Source organism: Varroa destructor, unplaced genomic scaffold (genome assembly GCF_002443255.2).
Source record: "Varroa destructor unplaced genomic scaffold, Vdes_3.0 BEIS01000002.1, whole genome shotgun sequence".
Lineage (NCBI taxonomy): Eukaryota > Metazoa > Arthropoda > Arachnida > Mesostigmata > Varroidae > Varroa > Varroa destructor.
In genome coordinates, this window is record NW_019211455.1 from 11,029,170 (window position 1) to 11,052,847 (window position 23,678).

At 44.6% G+C, this 23,678-nt stretch overlaps 1 protein-coding gene across 7 annotated transcripts in view; it reads left to right on the forward strand.

Moving 5' to 3' along the window:
• Positions 1-23,678, forward strand: part of LOC111244091 (cuticlin-1-like) — a 64,738-nt gene that overhangs the window by 13,907 nt on the left and 27,153 nt on the right. Inside the window, exons 6-8 of one of the 7 annotated variants that reach the window (XM_086981179.1) lie at positions 180-342; positions 2,627-2,801; positions 7,127-11,396. In XM_086981179.1, coding sequence (XP_086837305.1) covers positions 180-342; positions 2,627-2,801; positions 7,127-7,458 — 670 coding nt within the window. In that variant the 3' untranslated portion in view covers positions 7,459-11,396. The other 6 variants (XM_086981178.1, XM_086981181.1, XM_086981180.1 and 3 more) reach the window with 6 other exon arrangements.

A 23,678-nucleotide genomic window follows, 5' to 3' on the forward strand; every position in this document is an offset into this window, starting at 1 on the left:
AAAATACCTAGCTTCAGCTATACACTAGCCATAGCATTTACTATTTTCCCTATACAGGTGTTATTCGAGTCAACTATTCTGTATTCCATGTGATGTCAGTAAATTACCTTGCAAAGTCACGAACTAGGTGCTAACCGAGTAAGTTAAGAAATTAACTTCTAGTTAATTGCAATGTGCAGGTGCCCAATCGACAAAGAGATTATGCCCGGCTTCGAGTATAGCGACGGAACTTCAAAAGCAACGTCGACGTTCCTTGCTCACAAGTTTCCTTACACGAAATCTGTTTATTATCAGTGCCACGTCCGACTCTGCCACAAGCCATCAGGCGGTTGTGACGATGTGGTAAGTTTCATCTAAACACTTGGAGATACGAAAACGCTAAGCACACACTCTGCTCAAATGATAAATTAAAACTAAGCATTACTTGTACCGGACGCGTAAGTTTCGTATATGCGTTCCCCCTTACTCCTGCTTGTTTTGCGCGTCTGAATGCAATGATTAGGACAACTCACAGTTTGGGCAAGCTACAATCAGAGTCTGAAACGGTTATCCTCAGTAGGAGTGATCCTTGCACCGGTTACAGATGACGCCTTTTGCCTAAAATGGCTTCGGGGGAGCACTACCCAAGAAATGGAGGTGAGTTCTTGTCATCCTTTGGCCGTAAGGCACGACAGCGGGAGCTCTCGCTTTGCTGATTAGGCGGCGTCAGGCAGGTCCAACGTATTATCAACGTGATACCGACGTAACCTACCGCTATAGTCACAGGGTGTTATGTTCATCAATTCCTGTTCGCTACTACTGTGAACAGAACGTTCCAGCCAACAGTAATCTATTGATCAGTACATACGCCTGCTATTAAAATACTATCGAATGAAACAGTGATGTATAATGAGAGCTCATTATATTTATATATATATGTGTAAACATAGGTCATGGCTAGTCAAAATATATGAGCATGCAGAATGCTATCTTTACCGCCGGCAGACAGGCACACACATATGTATGTCCCCATTTGCAAGGCCTTCATTTGTATTCGACCATCCGTTTCATTGATTGGCTGTGGTCAGGACTGGTTAAGCCGTGAAACTAATCGTTGTGGTTTTGAAAAACGCCATCTTTTAAATGAAGGCATGAACTGATTATCAGCTACTGGTTTCAGCTGAAGCCATTCTGCTGGTAAAATAATTTGTGTTTTTAAGTGAGCGACGAAACTATTATTAGGCAGATAGATATGGTACTAACGTGCGTGTGCACCTGGTTCCTGATGCAAGTTCCTTATGAATACATTTATATATGTAACTCGTAGAGAGGTAACGGGCCAAGAGCAACACTTACGCTAACTGACAAGGACTTTTTGAAGTCGCCGTTAAAATAACGAGTACAGACGGATACATACAGAACGGCACAAAGAGGGCTATAAAACAAATTACGGAAAGGTCAAAGAACGTATCAATTCATCGGTCGCGCTAATTGAGGAGCAGTAAGCAGGAAACAGCAAGCAGACGGCATCTACTGTTGTACAAAAGATGACGGAGCAGTTTAGCTAGAACCCTGTCTGCAGCTAGGACTAAGATACCGTTTCTAGACTTAGCTTCGGCGTCAGATCCTGTCTCAGTGTCGTAGCAACAGTAAGGTTTAACCTAACCAGAAAATTTCCAGTCATGTACCCGACTTCGCCAAGCTCTGCCTCAAGCCTCCTTGCTGCCCTCGCGTCTATTACACCCGACACAAACAAAAGCCACCTTTTCGATGGCCTGTCAAGCAACAATGGGAGGCTGGGCTGACCAACAACAATGGCGCGTAGAAACACACATACGCGTGCACACAGTAACGGCACAACACAGGGCCACAGTCAAGAGTCTAACAGCAGTAGAAGCTGATTGCCGTATCAAGACAAGGGGCTAAGTATGCTATCTATCGCAGCTAGACGCACTAGCGACTTATATCAGAAGATGAAGATGCTATAAATTGGCCATCCTAAAGGGATTACGAGAGAGGATAAGAGCATGAGGCGGAATAGACGCTGCTGTGCGAAAGCTCCAGGCCGAGATAGACCCAGAAATTAAGGGAGCCAAAAACGGAGAAAGAGATCGGAAAGCGAAACAGATGTTCTGGGGAGGCGGAGGCCGTTGGCATGACGTGAGTTTGTAAAAGCAGTGAGACGGATAAGATTACTGATGTCAATAGAACAACGATAGGAAGCTCCTCAACATACATATGCTTGTACAGTGAATGGGTGAATGGAAATAATGAGCCTTTTGCAGCGGCAGCCGAATTCAACTGAAAAAAAAGACTAAACCTGACGATTTGTCGTGCTTATAAGAGAGGAAAAAGAACTTGCGGTTGCATCAGGGCTACTCTATCCGAAAAGTCAATTACCAAAATCAGTTGTAGCAAAAAATGGAGTTAATACACATATGCATCATAGTTTATTACAGGAACAGATGCGAGACAATGATTGTACTTCAATATATATATATATATATATATATATAACCAAGCAAAAACTGGTAAGAAAACATGCTGACTTTTTTCTCAAACGGTTGAGTCGACCTTTATTTTGCTCATTACTGTTGTTCAATTGAATACGGACCTAAAAATTGGATCATTCTTGTTGGAAATGCAGCCTCCAACTTGCGATGGCCTCCGGCCAGACCGGCGTGACCGAGGTCGAATGCCACGATCGTTAAGTCGGAGCATTCGTGATGTCGAGGAAATTAAAGCGATCGAGATTGGTGACAAGAGCACTGAGGTATTTTCGGGGCTTTACGTCAACGAACCTTCCGACGTCGAGAGGGAAAGTAAGTATTCGTTTCATCAATACTCTCAGTCTGAAACGGATGTGTGAAACGTAGCTGCTTTACGGCTATGGGATCCCTTCCAGACATATGTTAATTAATGACAGAAGGATACGCTTCGAAAAAGTATTACATTAAGTATTACATTATTACATCGTGTTTTCAATTTAAATTAGCCGAGAATCTGGATGCGATGAGATAAGGTTAGTGAATTTCCAGTTGTTTGAAGGTGGTTGACGAACCTTTGACTAACAAGACTTTATACGAATCGCTTCCAAGTGCCTTCGAAGGTCCTAAGGTAGAAACACTCTGTTCAACTACAAGTTGTCCTTTAGTTTTCTTTAATTAAATTTTTTTTATACCGCTTATCTGCAGGATTCGAGCCTTTTAAATTACCAACCTTTTAGATCAATGCAAGATACATTAACTAAGAAATTGTTATTACGGTTCTAAGGAGATTTTAAAATGAGTCGATGTGTCTAATTGTTTCCTCCGGAAAGAACCGTAAATCATTACCTAACGGATTGTCAAACCGCCTGACAAATGACGAACACTTCTTATTGTGATGATGAACGGTTTTAAGACTATAAAATTGTAAATAAGTGTACAAATTAGTTAAGAGGACGCATCTTATAGAAGACTCCGTAGGAAAAACAATCTAGAGCAGTGTCACATATAAACAATGAGGTAAGTGAAGGCTGACGTGTAGCTCGATAAACTGTCCTTCCGAGAAAAGGTTTGTTGGCTAGGAAGACTGACGGGATTATTGTATTTGTTCCTTGCACCTGCCGTCTGCTCAAGCAAGAAGAAAGTGCGTTCGAAGTTTTTGATCAATTTGTTCTGAAGCCAGTTCGCTAAGCCTAGATCGATTGGCCATTCTTATCTGTATACAACAGTCACACTAGCAGCTATTCTTACCGGTTCACACAAAGAAGGATGAATTCTATGCCAACATAGCGGTGAAAAGATCTTCTTCTACACCGTCGTTTCCAGCAGCTTGCTTTTAGACGGGCTCCGTGTACGGGCATCGCTCTGTCCGCTACCCCTTCATTTCTTCGCTCAGCTACAACAACCGCGAACAACAGATGGAAGTAAATGCTTTACGAACGCTTGTGTCTATCTATATTTTAATGGAAGTCAATTGGCTTTGGGGGCAGCTCCCTGCCTTTTGCTTAGATCGGTTTTTACTTTAAGTTGTAATAAGTTCATTGTAAGCCGTTGGATAGACCGAATAAACAATGTGTGTAATAGTTTCGCACAACTTCGCTCTGTTGCGCACGGTTTACTACTTGCGGTTTTTGGCTACGTAGTAGAACTCATTGACGTTAAACGGTGTTCATAGTCTGCGCAGTGTATCATTCGAAAAATACCATGGAGAAATTTTAGATTTACTCTAAGGTATGGGCGTACGTCTGTGTACATGGATATCGTTGCTTGTACCAGCTAGCTTTTATAGCGCAATCGTTTCGCAGACGCTTGCTTACGGTGGGTATTTATCGGTATACGTCGGCAAAGTGCACTGCTAATCGTTGTCTCATTGTGCAAGCTGAATCTGTGTGCTCGTGACTGATAGACATTACTGATAGACGTTTGACCTTGGCCATATCACAGTGTAAATATCAGTCAAAATAAAAGTAAGACGAAAGGTTCTATGAAGCGTTGTTTTGCGAACGCTTGAATCTGTATTCGTTAATTGGTACCATATACTAGAACTTCTTAACAGTAAACATTTGTAGCAGATACTAAGTGCGTAAGTATATTATCAATTTTGTCATTATAATGTTTTCGTTAGGCCTCTGTGCCCACTTATAGCTGTTGCTCATTTACGGCCTTGATGGTGGATAGGGGCTAAGTCAAAGATCGTGACTAGTACATAGTTTCATAACTTATATGCAAATGATGAATCAGAGCAGATATGTCTAATTGCGATGTAGTCCCAAAAGAATACTTGGAACAGGGGCATTTTTTTAATGATTACATTAATACGTCGAGTCGAACAACTAACTTTGCGGTACAAAAGCGAAACGAGCTACTTCCTTGAAGAATAGTAACTTTAACCGAACAGTTGACAGGTTTCTGAAGTTAGGTGGCTCAAGCCACGTATACACAAATACAAACAGAACGATCTCGAGATGTTCCCTAGCGGCGTACACACTAGCGCTCTTGAATTGGAATCAGGAGCTTAAATCCGCAAGGTAAAACATGTCGTTTTCATCATTAAGTACCTTTTAACGGGGGAGCTTTTCGAAATGACCGTTGAACATCGAACAATGAATCCTAAAGTCAAAAACCCAACATGCAATATAGTATCCGTACTTATCTGGATCTTTACCCACGTTGGGAATATATACAATTATAAAAATAAGAAGTAATGAAAAAGAAGAAGGTAGAGTGACAATACAGTTACAAATATCTTGGTCCCTTTTGTATCTATTGACATAGCAATTTCCTTTAGTAAAATACCACTTCCGCATTTACGTTTTTGCATATGTCGACATCCACTTGATTGCTATGACTTCAGATCACCACTATTATATATTATTTTTCAAGAAGTACCTCTCGTGCACTCCACTACTGGTCTGTTATTCTCCTCACGTCGATTGTTCTGCTAGCTCACGCTACTGCCGTTTTTCCACTCTTTCTTTTCAAAGTCCCGGCCGTGTGCCTCGAACTCATTTATATATACAAGTATGGTTAAAAAATGAAACCCGAATTGTCACTCGCTTCCTAGCTAGACTTGTATCCGGCATCCACCGTTGCTGTCGCTCGTCTACTTTAAAAAGCCGAGGCTTTCCTTCATTGTGCAGCCGTCGGCTGTCGTTGCTGCTACAACCTCAACGAATTCACGCTTGAACGGCGTTTTCTTATCAATCGTTTATATACGCCCATGGTTTCTTGCGCCCTTACCATTACAGCTGTCGCTGGCCACTAGCGTGGCAGCGGCAGCCGGCAAGCGGCGAACTCCATGCAGAAAATATGCGGCTGGCAACAGCAGCGGCTGCGGAATCTTCCGTCGTTCACTCGCTTTCTTCACTATGACTTTATTTTCTTGCATTTCGTCAGACTCTTCTCTAACTGTGCCTCCATTCCGCTTTTTGCATCTGTTTTCTGTGTGTCTCTTCCTCATAGTTTATCCTGTTGTTATTCTCCAGGCTGGTACTTATGTAGCTAGGCGAGGCGGCAGAGTCTCGCCGCCGAAAAGCTATTGTTTTATTTTGGCTCAGCCACAACTGTGTATTCCTGCCCGCCTGTTTGCCTGAATGTCGGCCTTCCCAAGCGCTGTCCGAGGCGGCTGTCGTCGTCTTTTGCGTTCGACACTTTCCAGTAGCCGGGAACTTGTCTTTCTTTTTAAGGATGAATGGGACCACGTCAGTGCAGCCAGTCGAACCGACAACCACGGGCTTTCCGTTAGCGCTAGCGACGTGCCTGTTTACGGCCATAGGTTCTATACGTATAGTTCTTCTTTTTTCTTCACACGATTTCTGCAACACGTATTGCTGCTTCGGTTGCCGCTATGAGTCTAATGGAGCTACGATTGGACGCGGGTAGCGTCCGCGTGCGTGCAAAGCAACGACAGTGTTTAAAGTTAGTATATAGACTCTATGTAAGACTGTAGGTCCAGTTTCGTTGGCTCATTGTTTATAATCACCGTATCACGTTCACAGTTCGACATAGCTCTCCTAGGGGATGCCATGAGAAAGCACAATTACACTAGTATCTTGACAGCACCGTCTGCAGATCGTCTCAAAGGCCCACGTATCCAGGTCTAGATGGTTAGTGCCTTCACACTCGCGCCTGCTGGTTAGTGTCATAGCGCGTATAAACGACGTGTAATAACCACACTGTAAACCTCTTTCTCCTCCTTCATCCTGTCCTTCGGCGCATGGTAAAGTTCTCATTCAATATCTTCGGTTACTCCACGCTTTGTTTATATTAGATGTATGCTCGTATCTTGATCTGTCTCGACTTTCTCCATGCATGCATCTTAACCCCGCAGCGAAAGCCCGTTGCTCACTAGGGACGTCGTGGATATGTTTGCGTGTATCAAAACATGCATCGGTCGTAACCAGAGGGGATACAAATGCGCATAGTGCAAGACGGTGCCGAATGCGATGTCGTTGCCAGCACTAGAACTTTGCATATCTGATATGTTTGATTTCCTTCGCATTTTCCTGCTTCTCAGATTAGACCCAATCAGGCCGCAGATATCTGAAGCATACACCTGGCGTATGCTCTTTTGCGCGAACAAGACGACAGCCTTCCTTTGCTTTAATGCTACAGCAGCATATTCGCATGCCCTCTGTTTTTTTTTTTACTCGTCTCTACAGGTTTGTCGTCATCAATGTCGAGGCCGAAGCACCTGCAACCATACCCCAGTGTGGCCGCAGGCCCCTTGGCCTCAATGATATCAGCGACTCACTTCGCCATTGTATGCTCTCTGTGGTGTTTGCCTTTATCGTCACAAGCCACTTCCAGTTTCGGAACGCTGTCCAAACTCATATCGCTGATGCGATGGTGTCAGACGTTGTTTGCCCTTGTATATACCGCGTTAGTTCTTGGTTTCACTTCAACCACCGGTTCCTGGCTCAGGACGAGGAGAAGAATATTTGTGCTTTGCAGGAACTTTGTGCTCAGGCCCACACAAACATCAGAAATTTAGATAAACGGTTGAGCTGACTGACACTTCAACTAGAAAGCGGGTCGCTGCTTGTATTAAATGTGAAGCACACAAACCAAACACGCAGCTGATAACCAAGGTAAGAACAAATGAAGCCAATCTATTTCGTATCCCGTCGCTTTCTCCTTTCCCCAACGATGACCGGCTTAAACGGTAACGCATTAACATCTTACGTATATAATAACACTGAATTCCATGGAGCGCTCACTAGTACGAACTCTAGTCCCTACACCGATTTCCGGATCGTCTGAACATAGCTATAACAATGACCTCGACGTTACCTTCGTTCCTTTGACATCTCTCCCTCAATAGGAATAGCGAACAGAGCTGGGGAACGACTGAAAGGAAAAAAGGAATAGAATCGTTCCACTCACCAGATATATTGGCCCGCAAAAATATTTGAGTTTTGGTGCCGTATTTATATCTACCATGATTGTCAGCCCCTATTTTCCGATGGCACCATTAATTGCTTCTGCGGCTCCTAGGAACTGTTAAAGTTAGTATGCGTCGACAAATCCGCTAGCGATGAACTAGTAGCTTTCGCGCCCAGGGCAACGTTCCTATTAAAGACACAACACTTCACGGCCATCCTGCCAGTTGTAACAATGGGGATTTCATACGCTTCTCTGAGCAATACGGCTGCATGTCTTCTTGCTGCACTCGAGTTCTCTGGGGAAATATTTCCTACCCCCATTCGAGGTGTTTATTCTTCTGCCGCTTGGTCGCGCCCATGCTGGGTTCTTACCTAGGTTCACCGCGTCGCAATGTAGTGCGGTCCTGTTTTCAGCGATAGGTAGCAACTGCAATAACATTATTGCCGGCCTAGTGGCGATGCGTTTTCCAAGGTGTAAATACTAATGCACACATATGTGTGTTGCTATTCACTAATGTATTTGCAATTGAGCGCATTGCAGCGCTCGATAGCAGAGATAGACTGTTGTACGCCTTTAGGACAGAGGCACATATACAACGACGAAACAGTGTAAAGACTTCTCCTATAAACCGCTATACAATGACTAACTTGCGTTAGCTAGCCGATAGTTTTTCTTTTCCTGTTGTTCTACCTACTGCTGTTGTCCTGTTCGCCTACCTACGTTTGGCCCATCGAGCCAACGAAGGGCATGATAGTTCTAGCTTTCCTCAATGGCGTAACCTCTTATCGTTCGCTTACTCTGCTCCCCCGTCTTTTCTTGTCATCTTCGTGGAGATTATCCTCCACGGAATCCACTCTCAATATATAAAGGCTGCTGCTACCGTTCCTCCTACTATTACCGTTGCCGTTGCGTTCTGTTCGCGACGTACTGCCTATACCAGTTGTCGATGCTCCTATCACCTTGATCCGCTGGGCCCCTCGACGTTCACTCACTCGTACTGCGCTTTCTTTCTTTTTCGACTTGTTCTTGTCGGCTCCGTAGCCAAGAACAGTGCTTTTATTCATTTTCGTTCGTCCGTGCTGCCGGGCATCCTGTACCCGCTGCTGCGGTGCGCCCCCTGGTGCGCCGAGACCACCGTTCGTTGACGGCAGCGTCAGCGATGGCAGGAATGGTTTCAGCCAAACCCCACTCTCCTTTATCTCGTTTTCCCGGTCCTTCCTACTCCGTCCTATTTCTACAGCTTTGATGCACTCTGACCGACAAACATGTTATGCAGCACGTTGTTCACGCTGTGAATTATTTAAATTGACATGACGGTCCCCAACCCTTCGGCCGGGCACAGGCATAGCGCGTTTCTTAGTCCTTAGCTGGCGCTAGCAGCGCCCAGTCAGCAAGCCCACTCAGTGTCTGCTGCGTTTTGCCTGCTTAGCTTTACCCCGCAACATCACTCCCGACTTCGTTCTGTTTTTAGCTCCCATTCTACAACGAACCCCCTAGAGCCCCTAGAGCCACGTCCTTCGGGCTTTTGTCATTTTGCTTTTCCTCCCCTCTGCGCGACGCCCCATGTTCTTTCGTACCTTTTTTTCGTCTTCGTCTCTAGTCGTATCTCGTCGTATTCCACCCATGTGCCTGCGTATATTACGTACGTAGCCCATCCTTCGTCACAGGGACAGAGCTTTTTCCAGCAGACGACCGCTGTTCTCTCTGCAACCGAACTCCGTGCTCACACCCAACCTCCGGTCGTGCGCAGTTCCTTCCGACCCGCTGCCACCGTTGAAACCAAGGAACTACAGTTGCTGCTAGTGCCAGAACGCCCAGGACTTCACCCATTCCCTTTAACGCCTTCTGCCTTCCCTTGCCCGTTGAGCCTTCCGCCCGTCTCGACATGACTTGATGATGAGCTTTTTCTCGCAACTTGCTGCTCTCGTTGCTCCAAATCCTTTTTTCGACAGCTCCTATCCCCAAAGCACGTCATGCTTCCTGTGGTTAGCTTTCATTGCGATGCGCACCTCAGCGTCATCACTGTGTGCACGCTATGTAGCGTATAAGTAACCAACTACGGCTGGCAGGGATAGTCTTGCCTCTGCTTCTATACAGCCTTGCTACTAGCAAGCAGCATTGGGGTCTCGAATAGGATGAGGTTGGAAACTTTAGCCTAGGCTCCTGGCTAACGTCTATCGCCTGAACAGCCTTATACGCGAGCGACTCAGCTCAACTAACATTGTATCTAAGGCGCAGCTCACCCGCTTCTTCTCCCGCCCCGTTTGTCTCTCCCTCTCGGGGTAACTGCTGCCACTTGCCTACCGTTTGCCGTCATTTCGTTCACTCTGTTACAGTAGCAGCAACAGCAGCGGTGGCAGTAATTTCTGCGATTGCCGCCGGCTCTTCTCACTTTTATGCCTCTGCCTCGCTCTCTACTTTTCTGTCTATCCGGCTTAAATGGGGCTCACTTCGCCTGATGGCCGCATGTTCCTATTCGTCCCGTGCCACTCGCTATCAGCACCTAAGTCTTCGGTTCCACTTTCTTCAGCGACCCGCCGCCAATGCGGCATCGAAGCTAGCAACGGCGACAACGTCAAACCCGGCCAGTAGTCAACGACAAAAACTTAGCTTGCGAAGTCTGCAATGTTCGTGGTTGTAAAAGAAGAGGCGAGGGTTGCGGGTGCCACATTAGTTGTGCTAGTGATGCCGGACGTGTGGTTCGTTTGGCCGTGTTACTTGGTAGCGGCCGCGGCAGAAGCAGCAGCGAACAGATTGGTTGTACGCGTCATCCGCACCTTCAGCGTCGACAGCCTTCTCCTTGTCTTCGTTTGTGCTATAGCCGGTCGCTGTGAAACGCAGCGACAACAGTAAAAAAACGATACGCCGACCTTAATATTTCTTTAGTCGCAGCGAGCTTCTCCACGAGGCTTCGTACTTTTTTAAACGTATGTAGACGAGATACAACCTCAACTCAACTTGTTCGACTCAATCGCTAAACGGACAAAACCAATTTGTAGCGGTACGAGTCGAGAATGGTTGCGCCCATTGGCAAAAAAGAAATCATGAAATACCAGGAGTCGAAGAGGGGTGCGACGATGACAGCGATGGAACGTTACACAGTAGAAAATCGAAGTATCGTATAGGATATTTAAAATGAAGTCCATTGAAATAGGTGCTCCAGCTAAAGAGCATTTGCTGAGTGCAGAGGATAACTACGTACATGAGAATATTGGTGGCAACTAATCTAAATGTAGTACGAAATATTAGGCATGTTGTTGAATTTGTTTTAATTAGTAAAAAAATATGTCTGTTTTAGGCCGTTTATCGAGTATAGTATTAGTCCTTAAAAGAAATTTAAGTTCAACGAATCTATACAGAGAAGCATTCTCAGTCTTCAATAATGCTATGCATCTGTAGTAATTAATAGTTCTAAACAAAATAGATACCTAGTCGACACAAGGCTATGGAGCCAAAATTACCGTATCTATCGTCAACTCACTGACCGATCAATGGCATACTTTTTTGCTGTTTTTTTAAATCAAACAATTTTTTTTATCATCTTTATTTTTGGCGTTTTTAGCATTTTCCTCGCCGGCTATCAACGAATCATTCAACTTCTGCCTGTCAACACGTAAGTTCGCGCTCGTCGTAATCCTCTCAGGCATCCTGCTGCTGCTACTTGTCCTTCTACTTGTTTGGTGCATCATGCAACGCCGCCGCAGAAAGGGATCTTCCGGAAATTCATCAATCTATTCCGGCGCTTACTCAAACCGCGCGTACAGCCACTAAACATTCGGTTATCATCCCGGATACTCCGAAGCAAGAGAACTCGCTGTGTGGGTTGGCCAACATTTCACCAATGACGTATTTTTCCCTTTTCTCAATCCCAGCTTCGTATCGACCTTTATCTACTGCCCACGGCTACGTACGATTGACCAGTACGTAATGAACTTCTCAGCTGAAAAGGAGCACTAGTAGAGAAGATGTAAAACGTTGTACATGTGGGAGCCTTAGCGGGACAAAAAGGACAACTATTGCAAGACCTAAATTAGCAGCTGCTGTTGCCTTTACCTCTTATGCCGCCGCACCGACTACGTTGTAAATTGGGGATAAAAGTAGTTTTCTACATTAGCAAGTTGAAAGGAAGATATCGTGCAGGGCTTCTTAAAAGAAGCCAATAGGCTTATACAAGTCAGCTAAAAAATTTTCGTACGAACGAACAACCTGCTGATAGTAGGCCGAGAATGAACGGGATGTTTTTGCGCAGGTAATTGCTAAAGGAAGATATAACGATAGCTACGTGCACTATGCATACGCTCGCGTTCACTTTTTGTGAAAGAGATCTTTTGTGGTTGCAGCTTGTTCTTCCTTGTTGTTTTTTCTTGCTGTTCCCGTTTTACGTGTGCTAGCTTTGATATTTTACGGGAGAACAGCTGTTTCAAATCTGGCAGCCAACAAGCAGCATTAGCTGACCTTTGACTTAGAATCTTGGCTTCTCTGCAAAGGCTAATTTGCAGAGCGATGCTAAAATTGCCAGCTTCAGTTTTAGGTTTACACTTCGCATAAAACACTGTCTGCGATTCCGTTGACGGGTGGTCCGAACAACGGACAACGAATAGGAACCCTTCATTCTTCGCTCAGGCCTGCCGCCGCCGCCACGGTGAAATTTGCTGGCCCACTAGTGTCAACTTGGTGGGCATCGGGGTAAAATAAGCTTGCCGTGTCAAAGTGGGCAGCAGGAACTTGGACGGACGGATGGACAGGCAAGCCGACAAGGAGCAGCGACAGGAATTCCCAACAAATTGGCTGGAAAGCACCTGCCTCGACCTCCACTTTCCTGGCAAACCATGATGCTGTCACTGGTAAAACCGGGCAAGGCGAGTATATGTTCGGAGTGCCCCAGTAACGATTTCCCAACGGCAATCCAGGGGGCCGCCAAATGAAAGTGGACGCTTCAGTGAGTAAAGAGCGAAAAGCGCGCGGAAATGTTAGGTCGTATGGCAGCGGGCTCACCAGGGGACAGCACCAGAGGTTTGATAGAGACAGGCTACCACAAATAATGGATAAATATGGGGATCTGTGAATATATGCAAAAGCTCGTTGCGAGCGTCGTCGGACGGGTAGCCGTTCGCTTTATGGCAATCGTTAGGCAAAATTTGCGTGCGTTGCGCTTCTATTAGGCAAGCGGATATTTTCATTTGTTCTTGGTTTCCCTTTTTACCGGTGTTGTCTATTTTGCTTTAACCCACTCGTTCGCCTTCAATCACGGTATTTCTGTACTGAATCTCGCAACCCTCAACGAAAAATCCTCACAAAAGCGGCAGTTAATGATAGCCATTAAGAAGGGAAGAGGGGATAGTAACGGCTAATTGGACGGCAGAATGGTGGTGCACCCATTTGGGACGAGAAAATAACGAACAGAGAGGTAACGAAACAGGCCGGACACAGACTTGCCATGGATGTGAGAACTGCTTCCAGCCCCCCATGACAAAGGCTAACAGAACGAGTATTCTGGTTTGCAGAACTAGAACCAGAAATTGGTTGTACAAGAAAGGAGGGCTTCTTATAGATTTAGGTTGAGATTGCGAAAGCAAAATAGACCTGAGGCAAAACCCAACCGTTCTCACAATCAAATCAGCGTCTATAGTCAATGAGAAAAGCTAACTAAAACGAAACGTAACGGTCGGCTGAACATTGGCTAACATCAGTCAATACCCGTCTCAATAGAACAACGGAAAAGTACTATGACGATTTCGACTATTGACTAGTAAACTCGCAGTACGTTAGTCAAACAGGACATTTACAAAGTTTTTTTTACTGATGTGCCACTATTCTATTGTAGTATTTTACTTTAAGCAGCATAACCCTGAAATATAAAGGACAATATTTTGCTCGGTCCGTCATGCCAGGCTACCGCTTGTGCCACAAAGTCTCAGCAGTTTCGGGCGACTACCGTTTGTCGATACTGATACTACAGCTCCACACGTTTCTTATGCATGTAGCTGTTACTATAAGCTTTGAGAAGATGTGAGTAGCATTGAGTTTCTGTCCTGCGCTGTGGACTGAGCTGCGGTCCTCGTCGTTTCTCTAGTCGCCACTATCACAGTTACCGCCAGTACACCCGCCATCACTGCCGTCACTTCGACCCACTTATTCCCGACGAATACCTGACGGGAGGCCATAAGCGCTGAGCGGCACAGTCGACCCGTCGATCAGTCAGTCACAGGAAAAGAAACTATTTACTTTCATCTGTCCTGTGCGGAGTGCACAGCATTTGGCCTTCGCCAAGTCGGACGGTAGTAGTAGCAGCCGGAGAAGAAACCTCCGTCGCCACGATGGCCGTTGCGATAGAATTGATTAGCTAAATTATGTTAGGACCATCGAATCGGCATGAGGATAGGCTCTGCCCCTGTACCAAAAATGAGAAGAAATCTTCAAGGGCCATCAAAGGGATCATCGTTGCCGCTGCTACGCCACAGCTGCGCTCCTTGTGCCCCCGTCGGCGCTATCCCCATCAGCGCCTAGGAGGATTCGAACGAAGCCTGCGAGTTTTGTGGCGTCCGTTACCTTGGCGTTACCTCCACACGACGTAGAACGCCACAACTGCGAGACTACGGCTGTTAGTGGGGCTGGGGTTGAAACGTGGTTTCGGCTCAGAAGAAAGCCGCGTCAAGGAGAAAGAGGGGCGCCGGATGAAGTGGAGACGGTCAGGCGACCTTTCAGAAATGAAAGAACACGGAAGTGGAAAAACGAAATAGTGACAGTGGTAGAGGTGCGAAAAATGGTCCAAAAATTGGAATAGTAGGCGCGTGTGAAAGAGACAGCGAAAAATCAAAGGAAGAGAAAGATAATACGTGAGATTCCGCAAAGATTTGGCACTCTTCTTCTCATGGTTCTTATTTGAGATGTCAAGACAGGCCGCGGACTGGCTTTCCGACAATTTCTTCACAGATAGCGAATTTGTTACCATTCGCTGCCTGACAGTTTTGCGGTTATTCGTTAGTGTCACGTTTGATTCACGATCAACCAAGACTAAATTGACTCTTGCCCAAGCTAATATAGCACAACCCTATTAACCTAGGAGGTTCCCGATATGATAACGTCTGTGTTTACTAGACTCGCGAGCAACTTAATACATTCACCGCATAGATAAACCTTAAGCTTAACTTTCACGAGCCCTTAAGAAAAATAATTCTCCGTTGAAGCAAAACTAAAAGCTACGTTTACTACCCCCAGTTTCAAAAGAAATAAATTCGTAACGTTAATCCAGGCGTGCTGAATTTCGAATTATGCCCAAAAATTGCTTTGAGTATCTTCTCCTTTAGATAGGCCTATATTCAAAAGAGACTATTAATGATCCTGCTGAAGACAGGCATCTCTTCAGTACGTTCCATTGACCCGTAGTGGTCATTATGCACTTCGAGGCACAATGGCTAGACTAGGAAACATGTGTCTTTAACAGTTTCGTATCAGACCGCTAGTGACCACCATTCGCTACTATTGCCGCGGTAGTGAATGGCCGATGCCTCCGGGTTTGCGGTTCTGTCCGTGTTTTTCTATTAATCATCACTAAATTCACGGTTCTACTAGCTAATATATTACTGTATGAGACAGAACACCACTAAACCCCTGTCCGCAATCTCTCAGCTGCTTAGAATCAGACAAACGACACCCGACAACCACGTTCTGTTTTAGTTAAGTTAGTGGAGAAAAGAGCACTATCCATTGACCCTTAAACGCGCAAGAAGAGGCTAGTGAGTAAAATCGACGTATAGTTGGCTTTTTACTGTTCAACGGCTTGCTATCTATTTGCCTCTAATAATCTAAATGCAAAACGCTAAGAATGTAGAAATGCACAGGGGTAAGGCTTGTCTGACCTTCTTACTAGCCTGCTTCTTCTTGTTCGCGTATGTAATGAGCTCGTACCGTCCTAAAAGCCCCGTTTCCCCAACTTCTGACATACCCCTAAGACCCCACCACTTTTTTTACTTGGATTTCGCGGTCTAGTGCTCAAGTACGAACTGACGCAAAAAAAGTTGTGAGTCTTTTTTAAGTGCCCCTTAAAACATGGAGCCCCAATACTCGCAGTGTACAATTTGCTCGGAAGGAAAAGTTTTTGCAAACTTCCAACGAATTTGACCAAAGACTATCACTGTCGTTTTAAATGCATGCTACAAGCGCGACCGACCAAACCACTGTCAGACCAAGCACCGACGCCGCCTATTCTGGGTCCTGAAGAAGCAAGGCCTTGCTTTCATAAGTATTTGGAGGAGTTAGATATTAGGTCGGTCTGTGGAGTGATGGCTAGTCGCGCGCGCACAGAACGTAACGGTGAAAAAAAGTGAACGCATGCATAGTGTAGTTATCAAGTAGATATTATGAAGTTTTGCAATGAACCGTGAGTGCAGCACTATGAGAGTAATCGGCAACAGAATATCTTTGTTTGGTCTTTCCGGTAGTTTCGGTGCGATAGTCAATAGAATAATAATAACAATAATAATAGCGTCTGCTCCAGCCCGCTAAAATTACATCCGGCCAGACGTCAGACCCAGCCGTACAACTGGCTTTACTTAATGTTTTAATAATAGCAATATTTAGCCTTATCTATTTCAAAGCCTTACATAGCAAGGCTGACTTTTTAAAAGTCACAATCGAAATTTAGGCCACTTAATTGAAGCTACTGACGAGCCTTACGAGAAGGACAGACACCACTGAAAGATATAAAAGGAAGCAACGAATACGAAGAGAGAGAACTAGATATAAATATTTTAAAAAATCTTTATAAATCTTTAAGGAAAATCAGTCTTGCAAGCGCGAATTAAGCCAGAGAGCCGGCCTCATATGAGCGCGTCTCTCCGGTCGAGCGATTATAAGGATGGACCGAACTCTCATACGGCTTTCGAAGAAATATCCGTGTGTGCGGGTAGAATTGGAGTATTGCTCCTTTCTGTTATCGACAGCTGGCGTCCTTAAGCTTTAATGAGTGCTCATCAGTTTGAAGGTATGCAGCACATAGGTAACAAAAGGAACGGCAATAACTGTCGAGTATCTATGTAACAATAATAATAAGTGTACGTGAGAAATATATATATATATATATATTTAGTATAGCACAACATCGTGATTTTAGACAATGGTGCGGTGGTTTTATGGTGGCTTATTATAGAAAGATGGTGAAAATTGATTATTGTAGCATGATGATGACTGTGACATTAACATTTGAAGTGTAGTGTGCTTAAAAAAAAAATTGTACTTAAAGCAAATCTACGAGAAGTCAATCCAGCGCATAGAAAGTGAGTTTGCTTAGTACGAATTCACGATAATATAGAAAACAAATTACAAATAGGTCATAGAATAAAGAATCGTGAAACTTTTAGAAGTACTATTACTGATAAAATTATAGGTCTAGAACAACAAACCCACCCATAGCTTTACAAGTTCTCGACGCAGGAAATTGTGAGAAATTAAACACGAAAAAAATGCGTCTTGGTCAAAGACCTTTCACCAATATAAAGCTAATGTTGTTGAGAAAGTTGAGTTCTTCCACTGTAGTATTGTCTCGCATACGTAAGTAGATATTCGGTAAGGGAGAAAAAATACAGCGAAAGCAATGCTAGAAACTCTTTTTTAAAAGAAAGCGATGGTAATGCTAGTACTGATTGTATATATGCCGATGATGATGATACCTACGGTTACATTGTTACACGCTCACTGAATACGACTTGTACACGACTTTTCAATAAACGAAAAATTCTGAACTGACAAATGTTGCTCAACATGTTCTTTCTTGTTGTATACGATTTCCTCTTTAGATAGCTCTTCGAATTCGTTCACACTAAGGCCCCGCGACACCGATACTTGGAGGGACCACAAGTGGGCAGTGAGCTTCCCGAGTCTTGCAGCTTTTACGGCTGCCTTTTCTTTGTCATCTTGCCAAAGCTTACGTCTCTGTCGTTCACGTACGGCCACTATTGCGGTAGAAGCAATTCCTCTGTCCCCCTTTTTTTGTATCACTGAAGTTCGCCCCTCGCACTACTTCACTTCTTTCCGTAAAATTACTTAGGGAACGAGAAAAAGAGTAGAATGAGCCTATTGGGAATTAAGAAAGGTGTTGCGAGTTGGGGGGTAGGAAGGCCTGACGAAGACAAATGCTGTTCCTTATTGTTTTCCTTACTTTGACACTACTGGTCCCTCTGTCGCTAGGCCCTGTCGTTTATACGATCGACCATTAAGCTGATATGAGCGCTAAGCCTGGGCGTCATGTCACTGTCCTCCCTTCCGCCTCCTCGCTATTCTACTAGCTTTTCTCTTCAGCCCTTACAGAGCTCTTTGGCAAGAGCAGCCTAGCGAAAAAAGCGCCCTCGGCAATAAATGTTATATATAAATACATATATACATGTATATATAATCACTATATATATATATAATTACATATATATATATATATATGTAATTATGTATCTCGAGTTCAGCCACCTGCCACATCATTCTCGCCGTTAGAAGAGGACTCGAGAGACGTTGCGAGGAAAACGTGCTGTTCTGTGGGATGAAGGTGGGTGTCGATTGGACAAGGGATTGGCAAACTAGCAAGCCAAGACATTTGAGATCGGGGAAGTTAAACTCAGTAGAGACAGAAAAACGACGCGAGCAACTAGCCCCCGGCGGTTTGGACAACTATCCCCAGTGACTACAAAGGTTCCAACATGGAAAACGAGTAGGTTTCGGGTTTTGTGCCGGGAAATGTATACGAGTCCGAGGCGGGAACCAAAGCGTAGCATAGACGAAGAGTACAGCGATGCAGAATTGAGGCAACTCAAGGCTGTAGGGAACCAACAGTGGTTGTGAGGCACGGGGAGAATGTGGGGTAACGAACGGAAACTCCTTTTGTTCTTGCTAGTGCAACGCTGGTGCTGTTGTTGGCATTCGCGGTTCTGCGGTTTCTGCAGTCGCCAGCTACTGCATCGGCTAGCGACGTTACCAAGTTGCTGATGCGGTCGTGACATAATTCGGCTTCTCTAATGCTGCTATTACTACTGCTTGGAGAGCAAATAGCGTTCGTCCGCCAACCAACAGCAGCCTAGAAAAAAAAGGAGCCAGTCGATCCTCTTCTTTCCAGGCTCAAGACGGCAAGAGGCAGAAGAGGGTAAGGGTACAAGAAGACAAGGCAAAGTAATGGAATGCAAGAAGAGGCGGTGCCAACAATTCTTTCTAGTGAGGAGCGGCACGAAAGGGTCGCTGGGTATAGCCAAAGCAGCTAGGCCTGCTTTGGGTCGGACTGGGCTGGCCCAACGTACAATCCTCGATTTATCCTGCATTCAGGCCACACATACGTTTCGCACACATGCACGGACATATATAACGAAACCAATGCGGGCCGAAGATCATATAGCATTGGTCGCAAGCAACTACAGACAAACGAACCGACATGGAGGAGTGCACACAGAAATACATAGAGCCACATGATGTTTCAAGAATATAACCGCAGACGGCGGGTAGCTATCAGAGACGCAGGAGAAGTGGGATGGAGGGAGAGGAGAAACGTCGAGGAAGAAAGACAACGACCAAGGAAAACTGACAACAAATAGCTACAGCGATCTCAACTCAACTAAACGAAAAAGTCGCAATCGAACGCTGACTAGGGTTTCGCTGGCAGCGGCAGTTGCCAAACCTGGAAGGGCCACAATCTAAAGTCGTCTGACATTGAAGTCATCCGAGAGGGGCAAGTACAAGCACTAACAGAAGGAAAAACGGAAACTCTTTCATGCGCAAATAGGGCCACAGTACCTAGAATACGTAAATACACACAGAATCAAATACGCGTCCGAGAGCAGAACAGCGTCAAACGGATAGAGCACCGGTAGGTTCCTGCTTTGTCTGAAGCAACGCCTAATGGCAGACGTAAAATGTGAAATGCTAGCAGTTTCTAAAGACACAAATATCTACGACGACTTTTTGGTACACTTAAGATGTGCACTTCTACATGTGCAGCTGCGTTGGATGATCGACACACTAAACGTAATAGTGTATTTCCATAGTAAAGGTGTATCAACCTCAAAATCGGCTTATCAAAAGATGAACTCCAACTATGTAGTTCTAATGGCACAGTAACATCTATATTAGAGCTTTCCCTATACTATATAGATTTTTAGAGACTATCGAATGTGTATAACCTATGGTAAACGACAAGGGAAAGAGCTTACTAAAACCATGCTGTCATAGAAAGTGCCCCAAAAGAATACAATATTTTCCGGAACGTAGAAGATCAACTTTCTAACGATAGACTCTTTTTCTCACTACTATACTATTAAAAATGTAATAAAATTAAAAAAAAAAAACAATATAGCAAAGAACTTTACACGGATCTACTTACACGAATAGAACTGATACTAAACAGTCAGGAAAAACAGCAGAAATAATCAGAATAATTCTACTTACTAGGCAAATGTAAATTCATCAGTAGCTATAGGCCGGTGCGACATTTCAAGCAAGGAATCAATTGAACGTTTTATTTAGGCACTACAGAAACTGTGATTTAGGCACTACAGAAAGTTAAGTGTACTCTAGGAATCTGTTTTAAAAAGCGATCGGAACAACTTTGGTAGAAGTAGCGAATTATATTTCAAATAGGGCGGAGCGCCTGGACATTGTACAAGAGCACATCCTGACGAAAATCTTCCAAAGAAATGGATTCGACGAAAAGGTCTTATGGAACGCTCTTTTGGTTCCCTGAACTGGCGTCAATGTAGGACGCTAGAAGATTTAATAGGGGTAGTTGGGCACGGATACGCCACCAGACCAAACTATGAACTTTGTGAACCAATAGCGTACTATTATGTGTCTTGGCCAGAACGGTACTACTCGTGAACGCTTGAAGTACGAAAAAATAGACATCACGCGTAGATTACTACAATTCAAATACCTGTAAATTCATCATCATTTAGATTATGCATTTATGTTTTGGAACGTCGTGTGTAAATGGCTCGTGTTGGGCATATCGAGCACACAAATCTGTGATGTTCATAATTATTCTCTTATCAGATATTAGTAGCGACGGTTTGCCATTGTCAACTATGCCATTGGGTTTGGCGCAATAAATCAATTAAGTAAAGGTAATACTTTTTTAATATGTTGTAGCAATACCGACGTTATCATTTTCGGTTAATTGCTCAGTCGTCCGATGATTGGCGTCGTTGACGCCGTCGACAGAACGGTTGCGAATTCGAAATTAAGATCGCGTGCTGCCCAATCCGTCGTAGATTATTTTTGTGAAAACTAACACATACCTACATTAACGCAATGGGTTGCGATACGTCGACCAGCTGTTAACTGTGGCAATACTGCCTGATACGCCTGGGCGAGTACCGTTTCTTTTCCCCAACTGTCATCGTTGCCGGAAGATCTCAAGGCATCTAATGGCCAATTGCATGATGGATAAAGCATTCCGGACGGCGGTTCTCTGTCGCGTCGCCGCGTTCCCTTTTATCCCCACGAATCCTCTCCCTACACCACTGTAGCGTTCCGTCGCGTATCCGAATGCACCGACGATACCAGCATTGCTCCTTCTCTAGCTGATTTGCGTTGTGTGCACTAACTACCTCGACCTCCTCCGATCGTAAATGAGACAAACACAGAATCATCTATATGTGCGCAATAGAGCAGGAGAACGAGAATAGCAGCTCGCGTTCGCTGCCATTAGATTTGCCAGTGGATAGCAGCTAACGGCGGAGTCGAAAAGCCGCGGGAATGCCGTTCGTAGCAGTAATTCGTATGCTAGCACACGTCGTCTCGCGTTCGGTTTCGGCGGGGCATTGGACCGTGCCTGGTAAACGAACATGGAGAAATTTTCCTTCCGTTCCTCCCTTAAAGAATAATGGCGGAACGAATCTCATTTGTGACAGTTAACGAGGGACGTCTCGACGAGGGCAAGCACCGTCTATAAAGTGACCCGTCTCGTAGTCGCAATAGGGAAGTAAAGAGCGTTGACTACGTGCAGCGACATAACTGTTAGGGGGGGGGGTGGAGGGAGGGGCAAAAGAAGGTGGTCACGGAATGATATGTTCACCTTCAGTGAGAGAAATAAATGAAATTTCTAGAGTGGATTCTAGCAAAGTGAGCTTCTAGCAAGCACGCGAGGTCGCTTTCATCTCTTTTGACTTCTGACTAACCCTTAAAGCTAGAAAAAAATAATTAGCTAATTTTAAATTTGTGCGATCTTGATTAGTCGACATACGATAATTGTGCATTCTATGAATCTTTAAACTCTGAGTTTTGTAATATCGGTGCGGGACACGGTACATAAAAGCTGCAACGGAACCCTAGATACTTGTCGATTATTCACGACAGATCTGACCCAAATTAGGCCCATTTTATTGTATGTACGGTTATACTAGAATCAGATTCGGGGACAAGGCTGGCGAGGATCAAAGGCTGTTGTTAGTAGATGACGAACTGTTAGGACAAGCTCATTTCAGTTGCATGGAGCTAATTTTTGAAATATTTGCTGCTCGAATTATATACTACATACTGCGCCTTTACTTTCCAGGTTCAACCTCATCCTTTGACTTAATAACCAGAATAAACAAATGACTTTCTTTATTTACACAAGTGATGTAGTACACATGTGTATCATTGGCAGGACCTGGACACGATAACAACTGAAAATTAAAGCAACCCAAAAAGACTGTCCTATGGAACAAACATCCTTTTCCTACGTTATGTTACGTCAAGTGCGTTTCTAGCTATTTGAGTTTCACATTTATCGCCATAGCTGTTAATACGGCATATCAATAGCAGAAACAATAATAAACAACCACGCCGCAATTTATGCGTGTGTACACTCAGCACAAGATTTCTGAGCCCCATCAGTGGTTCCATCGAGGCCCTTTCCTTCCTCTTTTGCATATTCATGAAAAATATAGTAGTGCATGTAAATATAAGGCCGTCTTCGTTTAAATGCACATATCGTCTGCACATACCGATACACATTCAAATAGAGGGGGAAATTCTAGCTACCTGGGTTTTCCCGGACGAGCGGCGGTCGGCGCCCCTATTCGCGTCGCCATTACCCGACGTGACATGGAGCTGTAGTAAGTATTAGCATTCATGTCGAAACGATATATTATGATCGTCCGCATGAGGCGACCACTTCTAGCCAGCGGTTAGACATAACTACCATAATATTAATAGTTACAATAACGAGAAACGATAGTGGTAATAATAATGACAACAATTATCATTGCCAGTCGTAGTGACACATGTATACTGGGTGTATGAGTACACGACGCCTGCAGTACGTGTTTGTAGAACGAGGTCCCGTAATGACGATGGTATAGACTGGTTTTCGACTTCATTATTATTATTATTATTATGATTATTACTGTGCCATCGACGGTAACTGATTTTAGCTAGGCGGTCTATCGCAAGAGACCGATACACAGACAGAGTGAAAGAGTGGGCGTACGCAATTGGTTAGACGGTGTAACGCTAGCACGATACCTTGCACTGGGTGCGGCTTTCTTTCCGAATACCAGCGTCATCATAGGTGCTTGCTGGATAATTCGCGGCGTCAGGTTGCACCAGCAAGGTCATGATACGAAAGGCTGAAATCGAACTACGAACTGATATGAAGAGACCCTGCTTACCCTCTCGTTAGGGAAAATGTGTGCCGCTATTAAATCAGCCGCACCCAAACACCCCGTTATTGCTTCGTTCATTCGAAGGCATGCGCCAAGCGTCTAAGCGTCAGGCTTCTGAGCGGGCTTTCGAAGAAGGCAAGCCAGCAACTCAATTACGAAATGAAGCGAGACCCAGCCGAGCCCGATTTGGCCCAGGATTCCTATATATATA